Source organism: Aphelocoma coerulescens, chromosome 5 (genome assembly GCF_041296385.1).
Source record: "Aphelocoma coerulescens isolate FSJ_1873_10779 chromosome 5, UR_Acoe_1.0, whole genome shotgun sequence".
Classification (NCBI taxonomy): Eukaryota; Metazoa; Chordata; class Aves; order Passeriformes; family Corvidae; genus Aphelocoma; species Aphelocoma coerulescens.
This window is the reverse complement of record NC_091019.1, coordinates 16,149,333-16,175,076: the sequence shown is the minus strand read 5'-3', so window position 1 is coordinate 16,175,076 and position 25,744 is coordinate 16,149,333. Positions and strand designations below refer to the sequence as shown.

The 25,744-nt window shown below is 36.4% G+C and overlaps 1 protein-coding gene across 1 annotated transcript in view; it reads right to left on the bottom strand.

Annotated features, from left to right (window-relative positions):
- Positions 1-632: 632 nt before the first annotated feature.
- The window catches only part of PDE3B (phosphodiesterase 3B), an 82,859-nt gene continuing 57,747 nt past the window's right edge, over positions 633-25,744 (bottom strand). The window contains exons 2-16 of the mRNA XM_069016832.1: positions 19,182-19,232; positions 18,308-18,553; positions 15,717-15,862; positions 13,192-13,298; positions 12,814-13,024; positions 12,172-12,245; positions 11,554-11,657; positions 10,685-10,819; positions 8,402-8,513; positions 7,557-7,670; positions 5,719-5,918; positions 4,108-4,311; positions 3,710-3,871; positions 2,193-2,442; positions 633-1,846 (exon numbers count right to left, since the gene is read on the bottom strand). Of these exons, the coding sequence (XP_068872933.1) occupies positions 1,620-1,846; positions 2,193-2,442; positions 3,710-3,871; positions 4,108-4,311; positions 5,719-5,918; positions 7,557-7,670; positions 8,402-8,513; positions 10,685-10,819; positions 11,554-11,657; positions 12,172-12,245; positions 12,814-13,024; positions 13,192-13,298; positions 15,717-15,862; positions 18,308-18,553; positions 19,182-19,232 (2,343 nt within the window). The 3' untranslated portion in view covers positions 633-1,619. The remainder of the gene's footprint in view (positions 1,847-2,192; positions 2,443-3,709; positions 3,872-4,107; positions 4,312-5,718; positions 5,919-7,556; positions 7,671-8,401; positions 8,514-10,684; positions 10,820-11,553; positions 11,658-12,171; positions 12,246-12,813; positions 13,025-13,191; positions 13,299-15,716; positions 15,863-18,307; positions 18,554-19,181; positions 19,233-25,744) is intronic.

Sequence of the window (25,744 nt, the reverse complement as noted above, 5' to 3'; positions counted from 1 at the left end):
ATTTGGCACTGAAAATATAGCAAAAGCACATTTCAGTGGTCTTTTAAGTGCATCAACAAAAAGCTTATCAGTGAAAAATGCAAAAAAAACCCAAACCTTTCAGTGATTTAAACTGGCCAATGAAATAGCAGAATGAAAATCTGTGTAAAATAGTGTAATACAATTTACACAAGGTTATCTTTTTCTCCAAGTCAATTGATGTAAACACAAATATGCTGAGATACATTTAGAAATAGCACACGTGCATTTGGGTTTTATTAAGTTCAACTACACAGCATATAAAGGTTTAGTAATAAAAGGAACACTTTTAAAACTAGGCTTATTTGTGGCTTGCTTGTTTACTTGTAGCCTAATTTATGACTTTTTTTGTTTGTTTGTTTACAAATTAGACCTTCAATGGTAGTGTTCCTAAAAATACATTGGTGTGGAATGTCTAAGTTTGTTATTTTAAAACTCAGCAATCGAAAATGTAGGACAGTGCAGTGATTTCCATCACCTTACACAAAGTTTCCACGTTCTGGTTTCCATGTGTGTATTTTGGTATGCACATCAAACGTGAAGGCAATAAAAGCTGTGTCTGTGATGAAAGAAAAAGTGTGGGGCAAATTAAAATAGCCATTTTGAAACAGTAGTTTATGTCTTTAAAAAAAAAATCTTTAATTCTCCTACAGCTTTACATACAAAGAATAAATGAGATACGATCTTATTTCCTTAAAATTTAATATGGGAAATGGGTGCAAGACAAAAATCTATGATGTGGTTGACTTGTTTTAAATGTGAACCTGAGTAAGGGCAGGAAATAAACATGACTTATGACTAAAAGAATAAAATTCCTTCATAATTTAAGTAGCTGAACAGGTTTTTAATGTTCTACCACAAAACAGCAAGGCAACAGATGCTAATGGCCTTGTATTCAATGAATTATCATGAACATCCACTGCAAACCTGAATATTTTCTGCAAAAATAAAACATCAGATTATGCACAATAATAAAAAGCATCAGAAATAGATGCACCTGGATTTTCTTCCTTTTTTTTCTTTAAACCACAAATATCAGAATTCAGCATTTATGTCACAGTCCTTGAACAGTTGCTCTGAGATGACTACATTAAGCACACTACTGCACTAAGTAGACACCCCACAACAGGCTTGCACTGCAGCAGTAACATAGTTTTCATGTAGGCACAGACTTTTTTCTCATTCATGTTCAAAAACAACATGAAATAAGCAACTCAAGACAATATTAGGATTCATCCCGCGGTTCCTTGTTAGCGAAAAGTTCTTGCCACTTTGGTAATCGAAGTCACTGAATGTTTTTAAAAACTGCAGGTACCTCGAGGAAAAGAAGAGTTCCATATTCAGCAAGGCAGCATTATATCAGGATATTTTATACCAACTAAGGCATAAAGAACTTTGCATCAGGGTGTACAATACTCAATCTCTGAATAAAGTTTCATATTCTGTGTGGCGAAAGTGCATAGGAGTGGGATTCCACCAGAGCAGAAAGAATCCTCTCACAGTATTAAGGCCTTTCGATTTTATGTGAGCTGTGTCAGGCTGAAGTCAGCACAGTGGAAAAAACATAGGCTGTCATCACACTGAACACCACTGGAGTTCCCTTAGCATGTCTTGTCTTCTCCTAGTTGTCGTTCATCATCTTCATCAGCTTCCTCAATAACCTGAATGTCATCTGCTTGAGGTAAAGGTGAGATTTCAGTCAGCAGTTTGGCTCCTTCTGTTTTACTTTTTTCTTCCTCTTCGATCACTTTCTTCCATATTTTGTGATTTTCACTGAGGTGGTGTATTAGCTGGCAAAATATTCGTCTACCTTTTTTTCTTTGAGCTTCTGTAAAATTATAAGCATATTGGATTGTTTGACATTCCAGGTAATTGTATTTTGCACATACAAAACCAATGACAGATTGCAAGACAAATTGCAAGATAAATTTGAGCAAGGCATATGGATGATTATTCTGAATATTTAAACAGTGGCATGGCAAAGGATATCAACAAGTTTCTGTTTCAAACTGCAAGTCTCCTGGTAGCACCAAAATTTTTATTGAAAGAGGAAAATTTATGAAGCAGCATAACAGCAAAATCTACAAGATTTGTACAGCACAATTTTAACTGTCATCTCTATGTCTGAAGGTACTGAATGAGAACTATGCACCAACTGAAATGCAGAAACTTACTTAAAATAAGATCATCTTCCATTTCTTCATCATCACTCTCTAACTGTGCACCATCGTCATCCTCAGTGCTTTCTGCATCCTCCTCCTCTTCATCAACCCACTGCCCTGGAAGCAATCCAGCTGCATTGTAGGAATTACAAAGGGGGCCAACTATGTGAGTGATGAAAGATTCCTGCAGTTTCGCCAGCTGGGGAGAAGAACGATCCATGAAGGGGCTTATTGGTAATCCAAGACTTGCTTCTTCATCACCCTGAAAAAGAAATGAAAAAGCTTATCAGAATTTCTCACAAAATTCACTTTAAATTTTTATTTTAAAAATTGCTATTAATGAACCAAGTAACCTACAACTTCCTCACGAGGGGAAGCACAGAGTCAGGCACTGATCTCTTCTCTCCAATGAGCAGTGACAGGACACAAGGGAACAGCCTGAAGTTGGGTTAGGAGAAGTTTAGATTGGATATTAGGAAAAGGTTCTTCACCCAGAGGGTGGTTGGGCACTGGAACAGGCTCCCCAGGGCAGTGGTCACAGCACCAAGCCTGACAGAGCTCAAGAAGCATTTGGACAGTGCTCTCAGGCTCATGGTGTGATTTTTGGGGTGTCCTGGGCAGGGCCAGGAGTTAGACATTGATGATTCTTGTGGTCCCTCTGTGATTCCATGAACCATCACAGGGATTGTATCTTTTTACTGGCGACAATAATAGTATGGCCTAAGTGAATGTAAATGTAATTAGGCCAGTTTAAAATAAAGACACATTATGGCTCAGACTTGCACAGTCCACAATCCTCCCTTCAGCTTATGCCTGGATGGAGAGCTAGCTCTACTGGAGCTGCTATTCCTCTGCCTTCACAGGAGGCAGAGACTTGACTTCAATTGCTGAGCTGGTGGACAGAGAAAATGGCAGAGTGATCAGCCACAGCAAGGCCCTCTGGTAATGGCATCCCCTGCAAGGCCACAGAAGAATGACATGAACTATAACATCCAGAGTAAAGTGGTTTGGTTTGGGGTTTTTTCCCATTTTATAAACTGGAGAAGAAAAACATTGAACAGTTGCTCACAGAAAAATCTGATCTCTAATTACTTATCTCAGCACTTCCATGGGCTTGATAGTTTTAGAGCTGAACATACATTTCCAGGCTTGGGGATTTTGCACATATTCTTTGACCTGGAAACATATCTGTGAACTTACCTTCCGAAAGTAAAAGAAGTTATTTTGGTTTATCAGCACCATCCTAAGGAAAGAAGCCCTCCCCCTCAAAAATCCCCTAATATCTGAAAAATGGAAAATATTGGCTAGGAGCTTGTTTTCTGGACACAATTAATACAAACTAAAAGATCATGCTATTAAGCTATCTATGAAAATATATTTCAGTATTCAGAATGAGAAGATGGAAATATCTTACCTGAAGATTTAAAACAAGGAATAAGGCTTAATTTAGTTAAACCACTAGTAAAACAAAGAATCAATCATCTGCCCATCATTAAAACAGATGAGAAAATTGCTCTCTCCATACCCACCTGTTCATAAAATTCATTGACAATGCCTTCAGTCCATTTCAGATGTAGCTCTCTGACTTTGGCAGGGCCATTAATATCAGCCAGTTTGATGCATATTTGACAGGCCAGCAGGCGATCGTTTTCATTGCTCCATTCTATGCCATTACTGTTCATGTCATTCACCTGGCATAGGCACAAACATCAAGTTAAAAGTGTTCATCTGTGTGTTTATTAGGCAATCTACAAACCATCTACAGCTGGTTTGTACAAAGAAAATGCTTTATTTGAGCTTTTAATAACTTAAATTTAATTAATATAAAACTTTAAGCGCAAGTAATTAAAACTAGCAACTACTGAGAAGCAGTGATAACATTGGTATATCAAGACCAGATCAGTGCAGACACTAAAGTGGAACAAACCTTGGCATTAAATTCTGCAAGGAAATCAAAATGCTTCTTGAGGTCTGTGGCAAGGATTGCTTCAATCACTAAGAAACGAAAACGCTTGAATTCTACGTGATCGAGGTTCGATAAAAAGTTGTATTCTGGTTGTGATAAGAAAAGATTCCAGGCAGATGCAGCATGGTGATTTTCTAAGACAGATCTGTCATTGTAGAGAACAGCCTACAGATAAAAAAAACCAGAATATCATAAATTACACAGGAAAATTTTAAAGTTATCATTAAATATTCTGAAGTTTCAGGGCTAGTCAGGAACAACATTAGGCAATAAAAAAATAGAAATTATATTTTGCCTTCTAGTTTTTGGGTTAAAGTGACATGAAAATGACAGATGAGGGGGAAAAAAAACCCCCAAACTTAACAATTAGCAAAGTTCTTTGTTTCTTTAAAAGTCCTTAACAATGTCGTAGTGACATCTACATTCAGACTGTAGGCACACATACACAAACCACTTAAGACTTTGCACAGTGTATATGTGGAGCAGTGTGTGTTTTATGTCAAATAGTGATGAAAAAAAAAAAAAAAACAAGAAAAAGAAATCTAAATATATGCTTTTAATTCCTCTTAATTGTGTTGGAAAAACAAAACCAAACAAAAAAACAAAAGCAAACAAACAAACAAACAAAACCACAAACCAAACCACTTAAAAACAAACAGAAAATCCCCCATCTAACAAAGAAACAAATAAAAAAAAAAGAAACAAAAAAACCCCGCCACAAAAAGAACACCAAAACATACAAAACATATAAGAACTGTCATTATTGGGAAATGGTGCAAAGTATCACTAGTCTTCAAAGTGCTGTGTTTAATGCTGATGCATAAAGCTAACTAAAATATAAAAACAGGAGCAGATTTTACTCACAGCTTCCATGTTTATATAAAACACTCTATAAAATAATTAATCCTGTGTAGATTAAACAGAACCTGAAAGAAACCTTCATTTTGTCAATACTTTCTCCAGTTTTTCAAAGAATGCTTATATTTTTGAAACTTGGTGATGGGTGTCTGTGTTGTTTGCCTTTATACTTCCTTGCATGCTGTTTTCAGCAGAAATACATATCTTCCTACGTGCTAAGCTCTCTTTGTAAAAAGGAATTGTTGAAAACTGATTGGAAAGTTCACTTTCTAGGTTTTTATCTCCTAACAAGCAGTACCAGTTTCTGATCTATTGTTGTTTTTGGTGTTGTAATTATTATTTAAGTTTCCTGTCTGTACCTTACTAAGAGAGATACAAGGACCCATCATAGTTGCTTAGACAGACCTAGAGCCAGCTCTCTATGAAATAATCCTTTACTCTATCCTGCACTGGTTTAGGTTATTTCAATTTTGCAAATTGAAAGTTGTTTCTACATGCATACACAATCAATACATACAAAACACACCAGAATTTAACAGGGTAGAAAAATAAAAATATTACACGTGTACAGTACACATTAATTTGCCCATTTCTTAAGTCTGGCCTTAAACACTTAAATCCTAAACAACTTCTTTAGGGATATAGAATAGAAAAAATTTCTTTGTACTGATTTCAAATAGAAACAAATAATTTTCTGCTTAAAGAGGTTCTTACCTGAGGTGCATTTGTGGCCACTAGAAAAGCATTTGTACGTCCAGGATGGTCATAGTCGTGCATGGCAGCTGCTACATACAAAGCCATCAATTCCAAGGCAGGAATGTTTGATGCCAGACAGCCATAACTGTCATCAGCAATAGGACAGCTTTTTGAAGAAGTGTAGCTGACTTGAACAGGGGCAATACCACTGGCTTCATCTAAAAAAAAAATCAAAGTACAAAAAATAGAAGATTTTTTAGAATGGCATTTCATTCATATTTGTAATAAATTATGAATGACGCAGGCAGACACTGCTGTAAACATGGTATAGTTATCCTTGCTGTCATGAAGCTGAATAATTGGCAGAGACTTATATTTTGAAAAAGAAAAAGTCATATTAAATTTATAGATAAATTAACAAATCTGAAGAAGAGCTGAAATGCCATTGAGTTGCAAATCTGTAGCACTAACAGAACATTCTACTGTTTGTCTCCAACCTCAATTAGTCCAAGAAAAGATCAATCAGCACCTTCCTTAGTATTTCTATAATTTTCCCATTTCTGGAACTTGCAAACCTACAGGAAAACCTTGGTGAGGGCAGTGGAAACTACCACAAAAGGAACTAACTGCATTAAGTTAGAAGTATTTGCATGATAAGATTCACAGTTTTATTCTTCTCTTTCTTTTTTCTTTTTCTAGTGACAAAGTCACTACTTAAAGAAAAAGAAAAAGGAATAGCACTAATTTCATCAGTGCATAATATAAAAGGAACTCCTTTTCCTTCATAAAATAAGCAAGGATTGAAATCCTGAAACTATTTACACTGGAAGAGTTTCCAAGCAATAAGACTATAGCTTCTTATTTTAATTTTACTTTTTTTTGTAGAAGGGAACAAAATTATTTTTACCACTTTTCTCCAGTTAAGTCTCCAGTCCCCATCTATTTAACACTTGGAGAAAGAAAAGGCAATAGGGTGCAATCTGTAGGTATGGACAAACTTGGAAAAAATGAGAAAATTCCAGCCTTTTAAAAGCCACACAACTCATGTCTTGTCTTTTTCTACTACACATATAAAGCACAGTTCTTGAAGAGAGTTTGATTTCCTCTCTTCATTTTTCCAAAATACAAACCATTTAGCATCAAAGTCTATGTTTACAGTCTTTTTTTTTTTTTTTTTTAATCCTCCACTTTCACAGGAAAGATTTTGGTAAAAATTACAAATTCTTAATTAAAAAGTTAGTTCTATGAAGTCACAGACAACACGAAAACAAGCTTCATTGGAAGTAACAGCACACAAAATTTGAATTTGGAGTCTGTATTACTCTTTCAGGGATGCTCTTACACAGTTATTGGTAGGGTGGGCACTTCCCTGCCTGAAAGTCTGCATGTGACACCTAATAGAAAATTCTAAAGTATTAATTTTTATACTAAAGCCATTTGGGAGAACTTCAATTACGTTAAATACTTTGGTATTTTTTCTTTGGTCTGTTTAACTTTCCAAAAAATTAAGAAATATTAGTCTAACGTATTTCAAATGCTAAAAATACCCCTGACTATGGCAGAAAACAGAGATTTCATTCAGCATAGAAAATTTATTAAGTGAACCAGTTTTCTTGGCTAACAAACTAACCATTACTCATCTAATAATTTTTCTAAAAGTCAATTGCATGATATTTCTGAACGGTGTGTGCTTTGTAATTTTTTTCTACTGCCTTATATTAAAGCACAAAAAAAAAAAAAAAAAAGTGAGTCATAAGAATAATTAGATATTTTCTTCCAGAATAATTTGGTTTACCTGCTGTAGTTTCATTAAAACATTCTTCAGCAAAACAAAATTAACCAATGTGAATGCATACCTATATCAGTCTCTATTATATGCTCATTTCGGATTTGCTGAAATCCAGGAATGGGCCGTGTTGTCAGATACCACACTGCATGGAGAACATCCGTGGCATGGATACGATTGTGGTCTGAAAATCAGCAAGCCACAATGAAAAAATGTTATCTGAAATGTCATCAAAAGGAACAACAACAAAACAAAACAAGTACAAAATGTATTATGGGATTAAATGGATTAAATATAAAAGGGAAAATTGTATTTAAGCTGTTAGTAGAGGATATATGTATCACTGAACACTTTTAAGAGGGAAGTTAGATAGACATCAAGCATTCAAGTCTATGCACACTTCATCCTACCTGGGCCTCAGGAAGGGATTAAATGTCCTTTTAAATCAACGATGGTGAGAAGCAAGCACAGTTTGCAATCTAACACCTACGAGCACCTGGGCTGGGGAAACATCTGTGGAGTGGGGAAGTGTCCTTTTTGCTTTGTTTTCCAATAAATTTGGCTGCTCTACACAGCAAGATGAGCAAATACCATCAAAATTCTCCATTTGCTTCTCATTTTATTAAGGACCTAAGCCAAATTTCTGTTAACTCAGCAAATATTCTCCAAGTGACTTCAGTATGTTTGCTTCAACCACTAATTCAAATTCTTCAAGATTATCTTCAAACCACAAATTAACAAATCCGGTTTTAGAGTCCACCCACTTTGTCCTACGATTCATTAGAGCAGTTCCAAGTTCTGCCAAGTGGATTCATTAAAAACACACTAAGCTCAGACACTGCCCAGCAATGCAAATGCACCCACTGAAGGAGACTCACTGATACAAAATTCCACGTGCAGCCAGGCAGTACTTACAGGGAATATCCCGGTAGCCGTTTTCTAGCGCAGAGAAGTAATTCATGAACTCTTGAGTGGGGATTTTGAAAATTTCAAACAAGCCAGTGTCTCGAAACAAGCTATAAGTTACCTAAACAAAGATTAATATTAATTGAATTCTGAAAGAGATACCAGTGCATGTTCAGCTTTTTCAACTTTAAGAATATTCTTGTTTTTAAAATTTTACATGCCGACAGACTTTGAAATTACTGAAATTCCACTAAAGATTATCAGAATGCTATTGTCATAGAGATAGATTTAATAAATTTTTAGCACAAAAATGTGTATTTTTATGATCCTCTCAATAATAAAAGCTTTTATTTCCTTACTGATAAATTCTATGCACAACTGATTATTTGTAATAATATTGCCAAAATTTTTTCATAAGGCTAAGTCCTGCTTTATTCCATTAGTGACCTAAAAAGAAGAAATTTATATTCTGACTTATTATTCAAAATTTAAATTACTTAATTATAGCAGCAGAGTCATTAATAATAAAATAAAGAGAAACAAACAGCACCAGCCCTCCAACACTGTGGTGGTTTTTGAGACTTTGGCAAAGAGATCCTTGTTCTTGTGTTTATTATGACTTATCTTGAGTGTTTTTAACAAAACTAGCTGGTGAAATGAAGAAGTATTTCAAAAAGGTACTCAGAACATCCACTTATGTATATGAAGCATATGTTATGGTTTACATGGAGAACTTAGTGTACTTCAAAGCCTAATCCCCCCCTCCAAGGCTAAAGATATTTTTAAAAACTTTTTAAAACAAGTCACTGCTACTCATTTTTATAACTTTTTTCCTAGACATAGGAGAGGAACACGAAGTTCTGAAATGTGAGAGGTGCTCACAGGAACAGGAGCAGGAAAAGAAGGAGACATCACTCCTTCCACCTGGCCCAACCTTTCCCCTGTCACATACCCAGTCTGAGAACCTTACAACTGATGAGGGTAAAATGCACTTTTTAATTGGCTGCTAAATAAGAAATGAATCAGGTGCTTAGAGCACAACAGGCAGAAGCTCTGGGGTGGGAGGAAGAGAAGTAACACACACACACACACACACAATCTCAGGAAGAACTAGTACAGAAAATCTGGTAGAGTTAAGGCCTGTACACCAAAGTACATAGAGGTGTGAACTCTGCCCTAGAGTTCCTCTGCACACAAATGGAATGCAAGCCCATGTGGATCACTGAGTATCCTGCACTAGAAACACCACTCCAAAGTGGTTTGGGGCATTCTAGTCCGTACATTAACACTTGTCACTAACTTGGGTGACAAAAGACCTGAAAACATTTGATCAACAAAGACTAACTGAAGATTAAAAAAAAAAAAAAAAACAAAAAAAAACAACAAACCAACCCCCCCAAACTATTGTGTATTATGAAAGAAAATATGATGTCTAATGACAAGAATTAAATTATTCCCATTGGTGTTTCCTGACTTCAGTCCAGGGGCAGGCCTGTGACTCCAACTGCATCAGAGTGCTTCCAACTTGTTTCCTTCCCTCCAGCTGATTGTTCCAAACACTGACCTTGAACAAAAGTGACATGTGTTCTGTTCCAGGGTGGAAAGCTAAGATACTGGAAATAAAACTATTTAATGGTCAGATCAGAAGCTCCACGATTGCTAAATCCACCCTAAGGAAGGAGACAGAAGCTTCCAGGTGACCTTGATGAATGGGAGAAGCTGGGGAAGAGCAAACAGAATCCTATTCTTGCACCTGCCAGCAGGTTTGGCTTCAGCAAAATGAAACTGCATGGAAGAGCTTAGTAATAAGTCAGAAAGAGATAAAAGGGATACTATGTGCAGAAAGCAGCATGGAAAAAACATCCCACTGTTTGTAGGATCAAGAGGCAAAAGACTGCCTAAAAGATCACTTCTCTTCCCTCACGGGGGTGTAGCGCTGGCAGAAATATTTTACTGAAATAAAGAAAAGAGAAATGGTTGATAAACAGAGTAGTAATTCTGAAAGCAGGAGGTAATTTTGCACAGGCAATGGCATATTGTGTCAAAACCTAGTCAGTGTGAGTCTAACCTATGTACATTGAGAATAAAATTCAGAAAAACTGAAGCATGTTCTCTATAGATAAACCATTTTTTATGGTTTACAATGACATGGAGTACATGAGAAGTCATATTTCTGCTTTTCAAGATAGCATTCACATATATGTGCACTGCAAAACTTCTTTGTGGTTTAAATAAAATACAGAAGTATGACACCTTTACATACCCTCCTTCATATAATAAAAGACAACAAACCTGGCTAAGGATCCTTCCAGACTGATCTCCCATTTCTTTTACAAGGTCAAAAATTTGGAAATTCCAATTGTTCATCTTCTCCATTAGTGAATCATGGTCTAATAACATTGTTTCTAATGAAGAGCTCTGTTCCACCTGTATGAGATTAAGATACTTTATCATCTCTAAAATAACAAGGAAAACTAATTTATCATTTGTGTTGGCAAAAAAAAAAGCCTTGAAAATGATAAATCATTTGTGAATTTATTGAATGGTGCTGCAACTATGGCTATGAGAAAATCATACATCAATATCACAAATAGCACAGTAAAGGCTTGACTTCTCCTGTTTTGGGCAGCAGATTCCAGGGCTTTCTGAGATGGTGCTAAATTTTCCTTCTTATTTGTTTTTAAACAAGATGAGTTATAACAAAGCCAAAATATGCATAGGCTAACCCAAGATTTACTGAGCTTTAAGATTTTGTTAATTTTTTTGAAACACCTGATTTATAAACCCAAAATGTTAATAGCACTGTATTGAACATTCCTTTGTAAGTCTCACTGGAACTGCTGCATCTTTCATAAACTTCCAAAGGAAAATACCAGCCAGCCAGTGTTTGAGCATACCCCCTCAACATTAAATCTACACAAATCAATATTGATCAAAAAAATCAATACAATCACAACCTTTCCTATCATTTGCTAGGGACATTTATGCAAGATAGAAATAAACAGTTGTTAAAGGAAAATTTGAGCTCCCATGCACCACCACCCTTTGGAAATTACTATTTTAGCAATGCAAGGGCCTCTTCACAGCAAGTTAGGAATTATAAAGAAATACTGAATTGAGAAAAGTTACTGCAAAGTGGTGTTTTGCAATTACATGCTTACAAGCAGTTTATTTTGTGTTTGATCAATCATTTCCTTCCTTCCATCTTTCCTCTCCTCCATATGGTGGAAAGATTCTTTTGAAGCATTAGCGCTTGCAATTTCACCTTAAAGAAAGCACATACAGAAATACTATATCAATAATTTATTTGTAAATTACTACTGTCTAATAATTTTTGGACTGATCATACAGATTTGTCACAGAAATAAAAGTAATAGCTTGTTTCTAAACCATTTAATTTAAGAAATATGCAAAAAGAGTTGTAAAGGACAAAATTTATTAGACAAAACCTATTTGAACATTAAGAAAAGCTAAAAGCATTGCTTTTATTTGCAAAAATTGGTTCAGTGATCAGTTTAGCTTAGTTGGTAGAGCACTGGTTTGATATATGGAGTACAGATCTATAAAGGTATTAGTGGAAGCCTATTTTAAAATCCTTACTATGGAGCAGGCAATGTTTTGTATTATTTTAATTATTCTAAAACACAAAACAAAATCAAATACACACATAGGTTAAAATATAGGAAAAAAATTATGTAGAAATAATAACATTTTAATTTAACTGGCTTTAAAAAAAAAAGCAAGTTGATATCAAATATTTGTCTATTTTGAAATCCCACCTGATTTTCTGTCTCTGTATTCTGCAAATTCTGGTTCTGGTATTGGAACAGGCTTGAGTATCTGACGTCCACAGCTTATAGAATACATGAAAAATATTTACAACATTCAGTAACTTTCTTCTTTTGCTACTGCTGTCTTCTACTGAAAAATATCTGCAGATTACTTTTTAAAAAAAAGGCTTGTGAGGGTTTCTTCAAGAACTGACCTTAGTATTTTCTCTTAAATTTGGCACACATAGATTTAGTCTGTCCTTGGATAACAATCGACCATCACCTCCCCCAGACTTAGATCTCTGAATTAATAAAGTAGAGCTCATAACTAAGAGGATATTCAGAAATATAGACTTCAATTCCCAAGTAAGAAACCCTCCTTTTCTAAAATTCCATAGAATATTGTTCCTCTACAACAACAGCTGCTGAGAAGGATGGGCCATGTCAAAGCAGTGACATACATTCAGCATTCTTTATTCTCCCCTGGATAACAGAGTTACAGATTATTTTGAGATCTTATGCCCTTTTTCAATCCTAGTAGGTGCACAGGTCTTGCTTTATTTTTTGCTTTTTTTTTTTTTGGTTTTCATTTTAATTGCATTCCTTTCAACAGATATGAAGTGACTGAAACTATAACAGAGTTTACAGTACCTGCTGCACATATAACCTACAGGTGTTTTAACTGGCTGCTGAAAATCTGGAGAGCTAGATGTGTGTCCTGGAGGCTTGTGTATATTAATGCTTGGTTTTGTGAGGAAATCAGCAGTGTCAGGGAACTCGACAGGTGACCAGTTGCTGAAAGCCCCACTGGAGACAGATCCGTGACTCGGTGACCCCACGGGACTCAGGCCGGGAGAAGCACCTTCCAAAACAAACATTGCATGGGGTTCAGATGACAATGAAGTTGCTGCTGTTTACCAAGACTGGATTTAAACAACAAGGGACATACTGATGTTATTTTAGTGCTGTGTTTTCATGAAAAACCCCTTGATGTACCATCTTGTTACTGTACAAATTGTGTGATCTTACCTGCTCGTCTGGGACCCATGTGATGGGTCAGTGTCACAGAGGATGACCTTTGCTTTGGTATTGTCAGCAAGTTTGCACCAAAAGACCCATTTGAGTGAGATCCTTGGCTGAAAAGAAAACAGTAAGAATTTTTTTTTATTTCTTTCCTAGTTTTTCTTCCATTTTTATTAAATAAAATCCTTTCAAAATAGGTATACTGCCCTGTGACATGTCCACCACCATTCAAGAAAGAGAGAAGACTACAAAGCAGCCAAATTCAAGACCAGCTAGAAAATGTGTCAATCACATGAAATAAAAACTGCTGTGTACTGATGAAAGCAACAAAAAACTTTACACAGTACTAAAATGACACAATAAATAGACTATGTGTGATAGGTTTTACTTTCTAACATGCTACTTCCCTTGAACATTTGAAGCAGGCTGTTTCCTAACAGATCTGAGGATTGATTACTTTGGAAACACACTGAGAGCCTCACACAGCCACAGCGATTTTCAAATAAATTTTGCATATTCAATTAACTATTTTATTTAGTATAAACTTAAAACCAAAGCGATTTTTGACATCGAATCATATTTTGCTTCAGCGGCCAAATCGTTCAACTCAATTGCTCAATTCTGCCATCTGCTGTTGCAGAGACGAAATTTCATGCCATAATTTAAAATTCTATTTGCTTTAGTGACCAAAAATGTAATATGCAATTAAAAATAATTGTATATGTGCACTTCAACGTGAAAATAGTTAATTTAAAACTATTTCTCTTCAGGAGGGGAAAACAGTATTTACCAAAACAGATTTAATCTTTCTTAAGCCGATGGCAAAAAAAGTCCAATATAGAAATAATACCTGATCTCCCATCACTAGTTTAAATATATGAATATGAAAAATGAGTTAAAGAATAAACATGGATTTGTTTCTGTGTACCTACACCCACTGGAGAGGGTCCAGCAGAAGCCACAAAGGGGATGAGGGGTCTGGAGCATCTCCCTTATGAGGAGAAACTGCAGAAGCTGGGCCTGTTTAGTCCAGAGAAGGCTGAGAGGGGATCTCATCGGTGCATATAAATATCTCAGAGCTGGGCTAAGAGGATGGTGCCAGATTCTCTTCAGTGGCACCCAGAAAGAGGATGAGGAGCAATGGCCATAAACCAGAACACGAGAAGTTTCACCTCAACATGAGGAAGAACTTCTTTACATTTTGAGCTAGTGTTTGAAACCAAATCAAAAAATCTGCATACAAATAAAACAGAAGCTCCCAAGAGCTGCTTTTGAACAGTAAGGAAAGTAAGGAAACCCTCTGTAAATATACATTGAGACTGCAGCAGGAGGGCTGGGCCTCAGATTGAAATCCCATGGTTGCTAAGACTGAAGCAATTTCTCTGGTCCCTGGTTATTTCCAGAGGATACAACTGGGGAGGTTTGTCTGAACACTAGCAACCAAATCAGCATCAAAATACAATCTTTAAATTATTACCAGTGCTCATATTAGAATATTCAATTGTGCTTTATACACAACCCACAATTAAGTTTTACAACGTAAAAACTTAAAGCTCATATTTTACTCAAGGAGAAGAAAAACACTGGTCCAGATTATTTAAATGGTTCACTTTAAAATTAAATATAATACTGATAAGTAAATTCTTGCATGTGTGTATATGAATTTCCATCCTCTACTAATAATTAGCTGTTATCAGCATAACTCACATTTTCTTTTTTAAAAATGCATCTGTTATACTTTCCTTATGACCCATGTAGAACCATTTAAAGGAAAAAAAAAAACAGCAAAAAACCCCAAACAAAACAAAAACAAACAAAAACACCCAAAAAATTAAAAAAACAAGAAAACCAATAAAAGCAGAACTACACCCATTTTTACAGATTTCCAGAGCAAAGATATACACATTCATACATTTAATAAAATTAAATGTGTGAATTTTCACTAATATACAACTTTACACAAAAAGAAAAAAATAAAAAAACATTTATTTTAATCCTAATTCAGAATGTTATCTTAACTCTGGAAATAAAAGCTCTCTTTGCACCATATTGATTAACAAGAAGAGAAGAGATGAGTGCCTTAATCTGTTTTACAGCTTGCTTGATGACTGGAGCAACAATAAACATTTTAATACACAAAACAGTGGCTACCAACCACAAGAAAATTGTCTCACCTTTTTAGTTATATATGGGTATATGGAAGTTGGCAAGTGATACATATTTTAAATAAAAAGAAGGAGGAAGTCAGTACAAGTTTAGAGACTAAACTAGTTTGTTTTGCAATCATGTATGTTGGACTTTTTTTTCATTTCTTACTCAAAGGCCTACTTATTATGACAGAGCAGACTATTTAACCTCAAAATGACCTGATTTCTACTTAAGATCAACCAGAGTTACAAAGCATAGTACATAATTAACTTTTCCAGTTTATGCTGGCAGAATTTGGAGACTTAATTCACAAGACTTTACATCAAATACTTCTGCCAAGTTCCAGCACTATTATTGCCCTTAAAATGCTGTTCAGTGCTTACCTTGGTGTGTTATACTCCTGATGGGATCTCTTGCTAATGTTACTCCGTTCCCATCTAGATGATGTTGATTCTATAGGTGACAAGCCAGAAACTCCTGAAGATCGTCTCAGCTGTGGGGTTGGCAGGCTGCTCCTGCTAGTTAATCCCTGTGGAGTAATTTGGCCATGGTTAAAACCCATGCAAGTTAAAACAGATGTTAAAATCTTTTTTATGGTTTGTAAGGGCTATTTATTGCTTATTTTTATAGTGAAACAGCTGACGTGGTATCTTGCCACAGGTGTGGTGTCTTACTCCAGGTGGGGGTCTTCCAAGGGCAACGAGAGACAAGAGATATGAATACTCAGGGGTTTGCCTAGACAACTTTTACTTGCCTAAATTGTTAAAACTGTTCAAATCATGACTGATAATAACAGCAGCAATCCACCCATCCAGCAAGCATTCTGCTGCCTTACACTAGGAGAGCTGGGGACACTCTAGGGACAGTCATGATGACAGTGGAAAGTGTTTCTGTTGCAGAGAAGCCTTGTAACTTTTTTTGTCTCAGAATTAATTTTCTTTCTTTTTTTTTTAATTTTTCTGAGTACTGGGCAGTTCATGCTTCCTAGAAACCCAAGGGAAAAGGTTAGTGTTAGATAACCAGTTATGACCAGCCCAAGCTCTGAAGCCCAGTTTCAGTTGCATTCTTTTCCTTGTTTTTAATTCCTTTCCTATCAAGGAGAGCAGGCAGCTCACCACTGAATCATAGAACAGCATGTGTTGGAAGGGACCTTAAAGATCCTCTAGTTCCACCCTCCCTGCTGTGGATAGGAACACTTTTCCCTAGACCAGGTTGCTCAGAGCTCCATCCAACCTGGCCTAATATCCAATCTAACCCTGCCCTCATTCAGTCTGAAGCCATTCCCCCTTGTCCTGCCCCTACATGCTCATGTAAATAATCCCTCTCCACCTTTCCTGCAGGCTCCTTTCAGCTACTGGAAGACCACAATTAGATCACCCCAAAGCCTTCTCTTCTCCAGGCTGAACAAATCCAATTCTCTCAACCTTTCCTTGTAGGAGAGGTGCTCCATCCCTCTGATCAACTTGATGACCCCCTTAATCAACTTGAAAATTATAACTGAACAAACCTTGGAAGCCAGTCAGGGAAGAAAAATAAAGATGTACATAATCAGCAGAAAAAACACATGGAGGAGACCTTTTATATTCCAAGTCAGGGAAAGAGAGAATGGGAACCTTTCAAGAGAGCCCATTTTGAAGAAATACTTTCATATTATTTTCTTTGGAGTTTGTGCTCACTTACCTGCTTTTTCAAAGAAAAAGAAATCTTTCTCTTGCAATAACACAAAGGGGAAAATACTTGGGCTTACTCTTAAACATACACCAAACCCAAAAAATCAATGAATGATAGTGGCAAGCACTAGGAAAATTTCTATACAGAAACCCCCCAAAATTTGAGGGAAAAGTTACTTTTAGGAAGGAAAAAAAAGAGAATAGCTGTGAAAAAAACATATCCTTTCAATCTCACGTAGTCTTTATAACTCATCTCCAGCAATGAATACTTTTCATTTCACACTATTTTGACTAGCTATAAAGAAATTTTAAAAAACAAAAGGTGTACAAATCTTTAGTGGCTTTTAAAGAAGTCCACAAAGAAAAACATCCTGAATGACTGTGATCCCTGTCCAACTGATTTCTGCAGGTATCCATGTGACATTCTGAAGAATTTCATACTGCAGTGATTCTGCAGGATCTTCCACCAGAGTAACCTGTAGACACTGAGCCATATTTTTTCCCCCAAAAATATGGCTCCCAACAGACATTTCATGATCTGAATCTGGCTCCAAAATACTAAGCCAGTAATACAATCAGTTTGGGCCAAGCCAACCACTTCCTGGAAAGGTAAACACCTCAAGGGCATGTTCCAGAGCAGCCTCCACAATGAACAGCCTCAAGCTGTCAATACTGGGCTGGAATTACTAGCTCTGGTGCTCTGCAGCCGAGTTTCTATATTGTGATGTTTTTCCACCACATTCCTTAGTGTATCATGTAGCAACTACATTTTTGCTTTCACTTACTAATGCAGGGTAATGGAGAAGTGACTGTGGATTTCACATAAGTAATTTGTTGAAGAGAAAAGGGAACTTTTCCTTTGACATAGCTGATTTGCTTCTGGCTGATGGCTGGTTTGCTGTCCACAAGAGCAAATTTCTTGGGGAAGAAAGGTCAATGAAAAAGCCAACCTGACAGTAATAGTTAGATAAAGAATGTGGAAGAATCAAAAGCAGCCCTGTTTGTCCCATATCATGAGACTGTAACATCTTCAGTTTATATTTGCTGTTATTTTGGTGGTCAGGGTGCAGACCAGTGCTTGTACCTGTCTATCCATCAACTTAAATTTGCATTTTGGTACCTATCTCGATTTCATTCAATGTGTTCTCACAGCTGCTCTCTTTCAACCTTAAACATTGTCCATGGGTACTCAGTAGAGAACCTACTATGCATACAGGAGCATTCTTTCCAGATGAATTTTTCTTTCTCTATATATTTTTGTTTAATTGCAACATACACGTGAATGAAAATGAAAGCCATTTGACCTTGAGCAGCTTCCGGTCTTTTTCAGCAGGATCCTCTATTTCAGGACAGGGGAGGAAACCAGGAAATGGTGTGAATGGGCTGGCCTTTGGCCTGCATGCTCCTGAGAAAGCACCAATGAGACTGTTAATGCTTCGAAGGGAAGAGATCACATGTGGTGGAAGAGATGGGTCACTCAGGAGCTCTGTGAGCATGTTCCGAGCCTCGTTCAGCACTGAGAGATCAACTCCATTTCCACTGCCAGCACTCTGGAATAGATGGAAGTGTTGCAAACTATTAACATGTCAAAACACTTCATGGTATACTTTATTTTAAATAAGTATCTTATGCATTGCAAATTTTTAAAAATAAATTTTAAAAAATCCATGCAACATTTTTCTTTCAAAGGAAATATATACATATAAACATTCAGACAGCAGTTTCTGCAGGTTTTTATCACACAAATAAAAAGTAATTCACAGCTCAACATTAGCTTTCAGTTTATTTTTTTCTATCTAAAATCTGTTCTGAATTTTTTAATCTCTATTTATCTCAGCATTAAACTTAGTATTCTATTTATTCCAACAATATCAACAAATTTTGGCAGTCAGACTGCTGGAGCCCCTTTCAGAGGCACAAGTTCCACAGCCTCATCATTTTTATTAGCCCTGATTCTACTGAAAGAAATTATTAAAAAATTGTCCCAAAAAAAGTGATTTGTTTTAAGTTTGCATAATTCTCTGAACAGGAGCAAGGAGAGCTTACTACAGTGTCAGAGACAGAGGGTAAAATTAGGCAAATATAACATCAACAGAAAACTGAAATTTGACAGTTTACAGTGAACTCTGTACTCAATCACATTTTACAAAACCCCAATTAAATTAATAATATACTGACCTGGTAATAGGGCTTGTACCATTGCTTCAAATCCCAATCCCAAAGTATCATCTGTAAAGATTATAAATAAATAAATAAATAAATAAATAAAAGATTAATAGATGATATGCTAATGCTGAAAAACAGCAATAGCATAAATCTTGATTGTGTGGTGCAATGAGAAATGTTTCTCCCTTCATCTTTTCATATGTAATTTGGGCCATATTCTTGGTTAATGATACCCAGCAAGAGCCCTAAAGAAGAGTTTGAAGAAATTGCATGCAAGAGAGATAGTGTGATGACAGAATAATATGGCCTTATTTCAATATTTTTGGATTGCTTAAAAATCTTTTAACATACACATACCATTTGGTGGTGACAGTGCTTTCCTGCTCCTATTCACCTCAACTTACAAAAGCAAATCTAGCCTAAAACCTCAAAAATATTTTTTTCTTTCCAGAACCATTCAAACAGTAGCAATTTTTGTAAATACAGTGCAGAAAGCATTACATTAAATAATGTACTTTTAAAGGGGGCAAAAATCTCTCCAATATCTTAGGTTAAAAACTGGTATTTTAAAAAACATTTTCTTGCAGGAGGTTTTGTTAGGCTTTGCTTGAACATGGCTACAAAGCTCCATGTTCTGAATAACCTCACTAAACCCACCAAACCCACAAGAGAACGTCAGCAACACAATTTGAAGATGCTATCAGCTTCAAGTACGTCAACAGCACTCACTTAATTTGTCTTCTATACTGACAAAAAATGAAAACAACACACAAGAAATGAAATTCAGATGTCTGCTCTGTTTCAAAAGCTTTCAGTCTTCATGACTTATAGACAGATTCTAACTACTCTCTGATAAATTAATTCACTTGCAAAATGCGTACTCACAAATTAAACATAGCTTTTCACTCTTTTGCGTAGCTACAGAGCACAAATAACGTGCCAGTACCCCACTTGGTAGTTCATATCTTGCAATCCTGGAAGCTCTTCTGCTTGTTTTTACAGGTGAGATCTAGGGATGTTTTTGTCCCTCTGGGACTAACAGCACTTCCACGGAGAAAACACAATGTTCCAGTCTGGAGCTTGTCCAGAAGAAGGTGCAGAAAGTGTCAAAAAAGAAACACAGGTGGGGACGTGTCAGCAGTGCCCAGGCAAGGGAGGCACTTAAAGGCTTTTTTTCTCTTCAGTTATCTTCACAGAGATACCACTAAACTATGCTCAAAGTTAGTAGTTATGACATCCACTTCTAGGAAAACTGAAGAGATTTACTTCGAAGCATGTGCTTGGACTGGGAGTAAGTTGTGCTCTGTCAGAAAATCATACTGGGTGATACTGAGTAAAGCAAGCAGTAAATCAAGAATTAAGAATTTAAGTATTTGAGAGTTTGGAGTTTTTTCTAAGTGATTAATCTAGCTACCATGTCTTTTTGGTTGTTTTTTTACTGTCTGTCACTGACAAACAGTAAGATAATGACCAACATTCTCTGGCCATACCCATTTTGCCACAATGCATTTGGTATTAGCAACATCTTGTCAGACTAGGGTGGTTTTCCATTTGTTTGTTTAAGTGGGTTTTAAAAAAAATTTTCTTCATTGTGAGGTTTCTCTTTCTAAATTGACATTTCTTTACTGTATTGAACATCAGTAGATCTTTTGGTTTCATTCTGTCCTCGCACACAGAGACTGCATTAATCTGCTTCATTAACTTTTGACTCAATCAGCACCAAAGATCAGCTGTCCACATGGGTTTTGTTAGTTGTATTAGTAACCTTTGATACTAATGGGCCACTGAGTTGCGTCAGCTCGCTCGCAATCTTGCAGCCTCCATTAGGGGACAGAAAAGAGGGTTCCCTCTTGGACTGTTTTATTTTTCTTTTAAATATGTGGTATGTTAGCTAATTTTATTTATTTGTTGCAAACGAGCTCATAATACTAATTTAAAAAAACAAACAAAAAACCAAACCAATAAACATCTTGCTAACTCCAGAAAATTTCTGTACCAAACATTTTACTGCAACTCCTTTATTCATCCTTTAAGCCACATGTACATGTACATGGACACATGCTCACATAAGCTACAATTTCGGGGGTCCACCTTTGTGACTAAAGAGGTTGAAAACCTTCCTTTTGGTTTTAGTCCCACTATGGTAAATAGGTAGGCTCTTGTTACCCATGCTCACCCAGTATACACAAGGCAGAAAAATCTTCCAATCTACTTTCAATGCAAATAATGATTTGATATTTTAAATGGCAGGGCATAATTTTATGCAGTTTTATTTAAATGAAAAATTTCGCAGCTTGGATTCATCACTGAAAATTTTCTGTTGTCATTTACACCAGAAGATTTAAGCTTCTCCACTATTACCAATTTTACAGCAAAGACACTAAACCAGTTTTGAAATAAACAGAATTTCAGTTTACATGTACTTTGCTATCAGATTTTTCTTTAATTCATGATATATCACCATTAATTAGAAGCCATATCTCCCGAGAGAAGACAGAGCAGTACATCAACACAGCTAGCAGGCTACCACAGTCTGTCACATTTTCAGGGGTCACTCCGTGAGCCACACATCAAAGTAATTAAAATGAACTGATGAGAATTATAGGTATAAAGTAGCAATCTCTTCTGCTAAGCACAACTGGAAAAAAGTGCAAATCTCTAAGCAATGAATATTTTTCCACGGTAAATCCGGCTTGGTACACCTCTACACTAAGCAAATCCTTGCAGGTCAGCAGTGAAAGGAGGGTTACCTTTCCTTAGGTGCTCAGAACGCACCACAAGGTGGCACTCAAAATCCAGAAAGCCTCCCCCACAAAAAACAATTTCGGGAGAAAGGAGCAGAAAGCAGCAGGATATCAGCAGGATATTCCTTAACACACCTTCCGCAGAATTGACAGGGTTTGAAAGACAAGGAGGGTGACTATTTTAAAGGTTAACAGCTGACAAATTCTATTTCTCTGTTTAAAGAATAATTTTCTCCTTAGCACTAAGGAATTGTACTTTGTCTCTCACTACCTACCAGACTTAGTTTAAGTAGCCTAACTCCATGCCTTGGAAGCTAAATCTGGAATACCAAACAAGCAGCATTTCTGGCATTATTTTTTGTTGAGCGCTTAGCAGTCGAAGCTTTCTTTCATTACTGTGCATCAACAAAAGTTACAAAGTATTCCCAGAGTCGCATTGATATTACAACAGGAGTGAAAAGACACCATTTATTTTGACCTACTGTGAACAGACCAAGAGACCTTAAAATAGGTCTTTTGCAGAGGCTCAGCAATTTCTGATTTTGCAACCATGAGACTTGTTGCAGAAAGATCTGTAATCTGTAATACTAAGATTTTGTAATCCATTGCACATAACGTTCTTCCCTCACCTCCTCCATCAAGAAACACCTTATCTAGGATAGACTTGAGTCATAAAAGTTCCAAGCTGCAGCTTAGACCTCTGCTTAGTAATTCACACACTTGGGCTTTGAGCATCCATTGTCAGTGGCAACATCACAGCAATCGCACGTTTGGGAGCTCCTCTGAAAATCAAACTGCAGTGGGCTCTAATATTGCAGATGAACTTCTGAAAGGTGAGAAATCTATAGCCATTCCCACCAGAAATATGTATAGGAAATTGCCAGTCAGCTTGGAGGAGAAGTTCTCATATCAGCCTGACTCCAACCGCAGAGTTTTCCCAGCTTATCCAGAGAGCCATGAACACACTTTCCCGGTTTTGTATAATTGCCTGACAAGCTGATCAGGGGTTTGAAGGACAGCTTCAGTAGAAAATAGCTTCAAATAGGAAAAAAAAACTAACCAAGAAAAAACCCACACATGCACCATGCCTTGTTCTTTAACAGTCAGGGACTGTATTACTTTTAACTGTAATAATTGGATCTATTTAGCCTCTGAAATAAATTTCAGTCAGTTAAAAGACAAGCCAGCTTACAAAACCCCTTTAAGTACAAGTGACCTTTCCCAATTTGGCCATCATCAGCCAGCATAGGTCACACTGAAACTTGTCACTCAAAACAGGCTAAGAGTGTCAAGAGAAGGAATTTGCATCACTGAAAATAAGGGGTTTTTTAAGGCTAAAAAAGTTGTTAAAGCTCAACAAATTCTGCCCAAAGTTGCTGTTCTGAAGAATGAACACTGTATTCAGTACTATGGGTGTTCAGTCAAATCTCAGGAGATTTTAAATACCTGTCACTTAGTGGATATATGGAGAAAAATTGACAGCAGGCATCAGGCTTATGTTTTCTCAAACAATAAAAGCAATATTTCCATACAATTCAGAGGATTTGCCCTGCTATTTGAACACCAGCATAACAACCTAACCATCACCAAAGCTTAAGGACGGCACTTTTGGCAAAACACACATTGTTAGCAACATCAGAAGCATGTAAAAAAAATCCATGAGGTAACAGTAACCGAGGCTTTCCTAGTACAGCTTATAGCTCCAACAGCAGCAGGAACATGGCAACGTTATTTTTCACAAAGTAAAAGGCAGTAAGTGCTCCTCTGAGAAGTGCATGGTCTAAATAAACTAAAAACAGATGAGGAATGGGAGAAGACAGTCAAGGCAAATCAGCAGGGCTTCTTCAGGGGGTTTGGTTTTGGTTTTAATTACTTTTCCATAGAAAAGGTTATCTTTCCTATCTCAGTGCACCCAGCGGTTCCAGGGCCTGGAATAGAGGTGTCTTTCAGAAGAGTTGATGCCATGGAGGGTGGAGGTTTTTTAGAACTTCTTTATACAAATACCACAACTCCATTTGTCTAAAGATATGTTTGAGGAGTTATTTTCAACTTCCAAAGGCTTAAGCATGACAAAAGATTATGGATTTTACTTTTGTCAAGATATAAACCACTGAAATTACTATAAAAGTACACTAAGCATTTCTAAACATTTTTTTTTTAATGCTGATGTTGAACTCAAAGCATATTTTACTAGATAACTGCAATGATGCTTTCCTAATAATTTAACTTATAAAATACAAAATCATATCAGCTTAGTTACTCCAGAATTGTTTGTGAAAAGTTGTACTAAGAACAACGCTAATGCTTATGCAGAGACTTAAAATACACAGCTACAAAAAAAAAAAAATATTGCAGAGCTTAGAAATGCAAAAATCAATTTTAAAAGTCAAATATAATCAACACTATTCTCCATGCCCCAAGCTGAGATGTACACACTGTCTAAGGCCACACACAATGTTAACATTTGTAACATTGCTGTATGATTCCCTAAACATAAAATAGGATTTCATTTCACTGATGATACTTTTTAAGAGATTCAATGTGTGCTTTAATGCTTGTAAAGAAAAGAAAACTTGTCCTCTTTGAGAACATCCATTCCATTCCATGCTCCGAAATTTTAATGGAGAAAAATGAGCACAAAATTGAGTTTCTACTTCTGACTGAGGCTTTCATTGATCAAATATAAAGGATTCCTAGTTGCCAGTAGCATCTGTTTGACACCATTAGGCATTAGCTCCGTAAATAAGTATTTCCATAGCAACGAAGCATAGAATTAACTAAACAATGAAACCAACACCATAGCAACTTGATTCAGAAATCAACTCCGCGAAAAATCACCTCACTCAAAAGCCAAATTCTACAACTAGATGAGAAATAAATTTATTGTAAAATATGAAAAAGGTTGCAGTCCATACCCATTTCTTTTCATGACTGCCTTTCAAACAGGATTGATCCATTGCTTTTATTTCTAGATTAGTCTTTTGTAGCAGCTTACAATCAATTACCATGTTTTATCTATGTAATTTAATAACACCAAAAAACCCCCACAGCAGTATACAACCTAGAAGTCCTGGAGGTCTTATTTATTACTAGAGGTCTTTTCCCTCTCTGTAGAGGTAATGTTGAAAAACAGTATGTTATGAAGTAGTTAAGTTGTATTCAGCATGAACTAAAGGTGATGCAACCAAATAATGACTCTCAAAGTAGAGGCAGCATTATTTAGATAACAAAGACAACATTCTGTTGTGAAATCTTGCAGGCCAAAACAGCAGCCACTTGAGTAGATTGTTGTGATCAAGACAAAATACAGCCCTCAGCAGGATACTCTGGGCATTTAGAATCATGATGGTATTTCTCCACTCCCCAAACCTTCCCATGAAAATAAATGGAAGAGGGGAAAAAACCTAGGGTATTTTTGGAACTCTAATACTTATCACTTCCTGACTCTATACACAATTTATTTATCCAAGGTTGTAAAATGGCCAATGGGTTGTGAAGTCTGCAGATAGCCACAATCTTTGAACAGAAGCTGTGTGTGCTTTCATGGTTCTGAGGTTTGGACACACATCCTGACGGAAACAGTCATATCCCCTATCCAACGACTCAGATGTTGACTCTGCTGCACTCTTTCATGAAAGACATTACTTTTGCTTTTTTAAGTGCCTTAAAATCTTCCTTCAGTGAAAAGATATTTGCTTCTTCTTAATTGCTTTAATTAACACTCTTCTATAAGCTAAATAGCACCTGCAATCTATTTGGCTGGACACGTAAGAACAACACTGGAACATGCAGGTGTCTCCCTACTGTAACGTTTCCACCAGACTCCACAGT